Source organism: Capsicum annuum, chromosome 6, assembly GCF_002878395.1.
Source record: "Capsicum annuum cultivar UCD-10X-F1 chromosome 6, UCD10Xv1.1, whole genome shotgun sequence".
NCBI classification, from domain to species: Eukaryota; Viridiplantae; Streptophyta; class Magnoliopsida; order Solanales; family Solanaceae; genus Capsicum; species Capsicum annuum.
In genome coordinates, this window is record NC_061116.1 from 708,700 (window position 1) to 715,156 (window position 6,457).

The 6,457-nt window shown below is 33.5% G+C and overlaps 1 protein-coding gene across 1 annotated transcript; it reads right to left on the reverse strand.

The window, feature by feature from the left end:
• Positions 1–2,276: 2,276 nt before the first annotated feature.
• On the reverse strand, positions 2,277–5,791 carry LOC107855129 (60S ribosomal protein L19-3-like; the record flags this gene model as incomplete). The annotated part of the gene is given in 6 exon segments (NM_001324712.1): positions 2,277–2,405; positions 2,407–2,452; positions 2,538–2,606; positions 2,718–3,031; positions 3,478–3,600; positions 5,657–5,791. Coding segments are annotated over 6 exon segments (699 nt in total). The 5' UTR covers positions 5,769–5,791.
• Between the last annotated feature and the right edge of the window lie 666 nt (positions 5,792–6,457).

Sequence of the window (6,457 nt, forward strand, 5' to 3'; positions counted from 1 at the left end):
CTAGCGAAACGATCGCAATTGCAAGTTTTTTGTGAATTTCGATAGGGAAAATCTTAATTTTGTCATATTCTCACTAACTTTGCAATGAATCTTCTTCCCATGATCAGATTGTACGATGGGGAGCTTCCGTCTGATCATTTCTTGAGTCATTCCTCTAAATCAATCCATGATGGCATGGTACGAGACTAGGGTTGGAGATAAAATACCGAAAATCAAATTACCAAATCGAACCAAAATACTTGGTAATTGGTATTTGGTATGGTATTTGAGAGTAAAATTTTAATATTTTGGTATTTGGGATTGCGTTTGGTACAAGATATTAATACCGTTTGGTATTTGGCATTTACCGAATATCGAATCTTTTATTTATTTATATATATATATATATATATATATATATACTAGTTTAGGTGTACACGCCTCGCGCGTGTAACTCACTTTATTGAATTCAAACGTCACACTAAATAGGATATTTGTTTAAATAATAAAGATGAATACAATAATTAAATTCAACATCTTTTGAAGAATTTAATTAATTAAACCTATCTTTTACCAAGAAAATTATCAAAGTTGATCGACATTCAGCTACCACATGTGAACTGCAACAAAAAATTATGATGATAGAGACATCAAAATAATTAAATTAAATTAAATTTTTACACAAAAAAAATTTCAAAGTCATCTGACGATTATCTACCATCTGTAAACTATAACAAATAATACGAAAATAGAGATATCAAAATAATACAACTAAACTTAACATTAACACAAAAAAAGCCTCAAAATAGAGATTTAAAAACAATACAATTAAACCTAATTTTTATCTAAAAAAATTCCTCTAAGCCGACCAGCATTCATTTACCACCTGTAAATTCATCTACGACCTGTAAATTACAATAAAATAATACAATAGTAATTACAAAGCTTCAATTTTGATGAAAATAATTCTTTTCTGAACGAAAATTTTAACCCTAAAGAATGACTTGAATGAAAACAAAGAAGATATATATACATACATGTTGAATTCTATTATGTTGACAAAAACAGTGAAGAAGTTAAGGGTTAGAAAATTAAGCATCAACCAATCTAGACATATAACTGAATCAAGTTAGAGTAGCATCAATCATATTTTCCCAAAAAGTAAATCGATTTCTTCTTTATTATTGTCTTAATAGAGTCCTATTTTAGGAGTATTTTTCTAATTGATCATTGAAAAATATTAATTGATTCTCCTTCCATATATTTTAGGAGTTTCATATATTTTAGGCGTCTAATTAATATAATGTAAATAATTAAATAATAAATTGAAGAAAATAGTGAAAAGACAGTTTTGTCTAAAGCAAGGTCTTTTAATGAAGGATAAAAAATTCAAATTACTATTCTAATAGTCTTCACACTATATATATATATATATATATATATATATATATTCGTAATAAGCAACAAAAAGAATACTAAATAGAATTTCTATCAACTATACTCTTTGAAATTTAAACGTACATTCGCACATTTCCAACATTAATATGGTATTACCAAATACCGTACCGAATCGAAATTTAATTTACCGATAACCAAATTACCGAACCGATATTTATAAGTACGGTATGTGGTATCTAAGTTCAAATACCAATTTCCGAATTACAGAACTCGAATTTTAAAAATACCGAACTGAATACTGAACTCCCACCCCTAGGTACGACCATGGTGAGACCCCACAATTGTGAAATGGGAAAAATAGCAAAAATAAAGGATTTGTTAAGGATTTCTTTGTAATTTTTTATGTGTAACACTGATGGATTAATGAAGGGATATGAGCCTCCGAATGAGTTTTTTTCGAAAATTCCTGCATCAGCTCATGACGACCAATTAAATAAAATGTGTTGCTTTGAAGAGGCTGACGGAGTTTTTTTTGGATCGCCACGGATACACACATAAGATTTGAGCGAAGCATAGTCTTGTGGATATCCCAAAAATGAAATAATCCTTGGTTCTTGTTTCGTGGTCAAGGACGGACACAGACAATTTGAACGGAAATAGAGTCGATCTGACATATCCTAGAAAACTCATAGGCTAACACACACAAAATACCAAATAATCCAAAATTACTATTTCTAGCTCATATGTTTTAATAAAAGTTACGCTCGCCTTTAGAAAACCACACACATCATTTAATAGATTGTCACAAACAGATACAACAGATTTGAGCAAAAATGGTCAGTCGAACATATCGCAAAAAATTCAAAGGCCAAACAAGTAACATTGACAAACAGGTATCAAAACTTTAAACCAGATCTCAAATTCATACAAGTAACATTGTCTTCATAACTCAAGACCAAAAAGGGAAGGGATAAAACATTCTAAACTGTCATACTAACAAGGACAAAAAGTAGGCGTAGCGTCAACCCACCTTACAATTCGTCATGCTCACTTCTTTGACTTCTTCGATCCCCTGCAAGGATATGTTCTACTCGTCAAATGCTGTTCTAACAAGGCCCTAGGAGAAAAAAAAGCTAATATATCGGCAGATGGACTTACTGGGCTGGCTGAGCTGGGGCAGCAGCGGCGGCTGGTGCTGCCGGTTGTACTGGCTTCTCTCCTCCTGGTCCCTGATAATTGGAACAGAAAAAATAAATAATTGTTAAACTGAGAGAATCAAGTTTCCTCAAGTGTCAAAGCCAATTTTTCTCTAGAAATTTTAATGAGCTTCAAATTATCACCTGAGCCAAACGCTCCTCCCGCCTAGCGAACTTCCTTTCTCGGCTTGCCTTGTTCTTTGCTCTCCTAGCCTCAAATTGGTCGGACAAGGTCTTCTCTCTAGCCTTCTCAGCCTTTGTCTTGTGGATATTTTCCATCAGCACACGCTTGTTCTTGAAGACATTACCCTTCACCTTCATGTACATGTCATGATACATGTGCTTGTCGATCTTCTTTGATTCCCTGTACTTGCGAAGCAAACGCCTGAGGACTCTCATTCTCCTCATCCAAAGCACCTTGGTAGGCAGTCTAGCCTCCCTGGTACCTTTGCGCTTACCTAAAAAAAAAAAAGAACAGATATCAGCTAACCGAGCAACACCAGCAATTGTCCATTAGTCATTACAAAGTCAAGGAAGAAATGAGCATCTTCTTTAGGTATGGAGTACCCAAAAAACTATTTAATTGGTCAAAAATCAAAGTGACACTATATTCAAAAAAAGCATGCATGTACTAAACAACTTACCAGAAAAAATAATACTACAAAGCATATGGGTTTAAATACCCTCGACTTCATCTTAATAGGCCTAGCTACATTTGATTGAAAATTAAGTTGTAAATAATTTTCCCAAAGTAGCTTATAATTTTGCAACTACTTTTAAAAACTGAAACCAAGTGCAATCTTAGAATGAGAAGTAATCAAACCTATTTTAAAGAATTGAACTAGGACATGTAAGAAAAGTTTGTACAATATAAGCTACAACCACAGTCAAGAGGAGGAGGTACCGTATCCAGAGTGACGGCCCTTCCTCTTGGCCTCCTTCATTCTGCGAGCACGAGATCTTGAGTGAATTTTGGTTGGTTTCCTGATGATGAAACCATCCTTCACCAATTTCCTGATGTTTTGACCTGGACCAAATGCATATGAAGAGATTAGAAGCAATTGTCAGAAACTACAGCAGTTAAGGCGTCATAATGACATGTGGAATGCAATAAAGATTACAAACGGCTTGCATAAGCTCACCATTATCCAGTAACGTTTACCAGCTACCAGTGGTTATATTACGGTGATGGTGTTGCATAATAAACATATTCAGTTCAATTACATTTTCCATCTCATGACAAAGATAACATCAAACGAGCAAACAAACGACAACTCCATCAGTATAACTTGTCACATATCCTATACACATCTGGCAATAACTTTAATACACTATACATCTAGTTTCAATCAGCTAACTGAACTACCAACCCTTCGGTTATCAGAAAGAATCAGAGCATAATTGATTACTCCTATCTGTTAACCTAGAGCAACCATCCTACTTAATCAAGCTTACGAGAACCAGCTATGTTTCCTAATCTCAAATCTAAGAATCACAACTCAAATCTGTCAGCATTTACATGTAAATAACAGAACATTAATATGCTGCTAGTCTCTTGAACTTTACATAAGGAGTATACTTCGTTGATAAAATAATACATTGATCAAATTCAAAACCAGTAAGTCATAACAGGTGAACTGATAATAACAGTAAAATAATCTAAGGTTCACTCGATCTAAACTAATCAAAATCAACTATACAAGGAGTATGAATGCTTCCTGAGGTGTGCATCACCTTTTACCAAGCCTAACATTGATCAAATTGCAAAACCAGAAGTCCAACAACAGGCTAATCCATGATAATAGTAAAATAATCTAACGTTCAACGCAGCTAAACTGATCAATAACTACTACATAAGGAGTATATTTTGCTGATAAAAGCCTAACATTGATCAAGTTCCAAACAGGAAGTCTAAGAAAAGGCAAATTGATAATAACAGTAAGACAATCTAGGTGACTAAGCTTCACTGGAACTAAACTGATCAATATCTACTACATAAGGACTATATTTCCTTGAAACAATTCTAACGTTGATCAAATTCCAAAAGGATAATAAAAGTGGCGTAAACTAAACCTCGCTGTATCTGAATTGTGACTAAAACATGCTACACAAGAATAAATCATAGAAAAAATTCTAACAATGATCAAATTCCAAAAGGATAATAAAAGTCACTGTATCTGAATTGTGACTAAAACTTGCTACACAAGAATATATCATAGAAACAATTCTAACATTGATCAAATTCCAAAACTATAAGCAAAACGATAACAAAAAGCAACAAAATCGAGGCCTCATTGGATCTACTCTGATCAAAAACCACTACATCGAGTATATTTTGTCGAAACAACTCTAACATTGATCAAATTCAAAACCTATATATATATACATATATATATATATATGCAAAACGATAATAAAAGTTAAATAATCTAGGTCAAATTGATTAAAATCGAAAAACACAAGGTATTTTACATATAAAGAAGAGATAACAGCAATGGCAAAATCGTAAAATCTGTACATACGAGAATTGGCCTCATTGGAGCTAATCTGATTAAAAAAAAAACACTACATAAAGAGTATACTTTTGTCGAAACAATTCTAACACTGATCAAATTCCAAACCTTTATGTGCGTGCCTGTGTGTATATACATAATCTAGGTCAAAATGATTAAAATCGAAAAATAAAAGCTAGTTTACATATAAAGAAGAGATAACAGGAATGGCAAAATCGTAAAATCGGTACATACGAGAATTAGCCATGGAAATTTCGATTCCTTCATTAGGATCAAGCCAAACTTTGCCTCTACATATGTATAACAAAAAGCAACAAAATCTAGGCCTCATTGGAGCTAATCTGATAAAAAAAACACTACATAAAGAATATATTTCCTCGAGACAGTTCTAACATTGATCAAATTACAAACCTATAAGCACATATAAACACACAAACACACACACACACACACATAAGCAAAACGATAATAAAAGTTACATAATCTAGGTCAAAATGACTAAAATCGAAAAAACAAAAGCTATTTTACATATAAAGGAGAGATAACAGGAATGGTAAAATCGGTACATACGAGAATTAGCCATGGAGATTTCATTGCCTTCATTAGGATCAAGCCAAACTTTGCCTCTTCCACACTTTAGTACACTCGCCGCCAGCCGCTTTTGGAGCTTCAACGACACCATTTTTGAAGGCTGCTGTGCTGCGTAACGAAGGAGAAATGAGAAGCTGCTGGGTGAGAAGGCTTTTATATCATGTGAATGATCTAGGGTTTTGGATTAAGGGGCTTATATGTCATTTTAGTTGATGGATGAATGGGCTGTAATAACTATTAGGCCCATTTAGGAAAAGAGACTGTCTTCGTTTGGGCCGAAGGTTCACAATGGGCCTCTCTATGATCTCGGAGTTTACGTAGCTCGACAGATCCAAAATCAAAAAATATATATATATTATGTATCTCGACAAACCCAAAATCAAATTAAATGTATTGGGAGCTTATTATGTATTTTTACAAAGACAATAAATGTATCTTCGCTGGATATACCGGGAGCTTATTATGCATCTTGACAAACCAAAACTCAGGATTTTCAATAATTGACCGATGCGCATCCCTAATTTTACAGGAAGTGGTTGTGGTTTTTTTCGTGGAGGTTATGGAAGGTAACCCGATATGATCGTGGACGTGGTCGTGGACATGGAGATTATAGAAGGTAACCAATATGCTTTTAAGAAGAAATATTATGGGCCTGTTTGAAAAGCCACCTGAAAAATGGATTTAAGTATAATTATAGAGTTTGACTAATTAATTATTTGTTTGGCTAAGTAATTACTTGGTTATAAGCAGGAAATAATATCCAAATTCTCACATAACTTA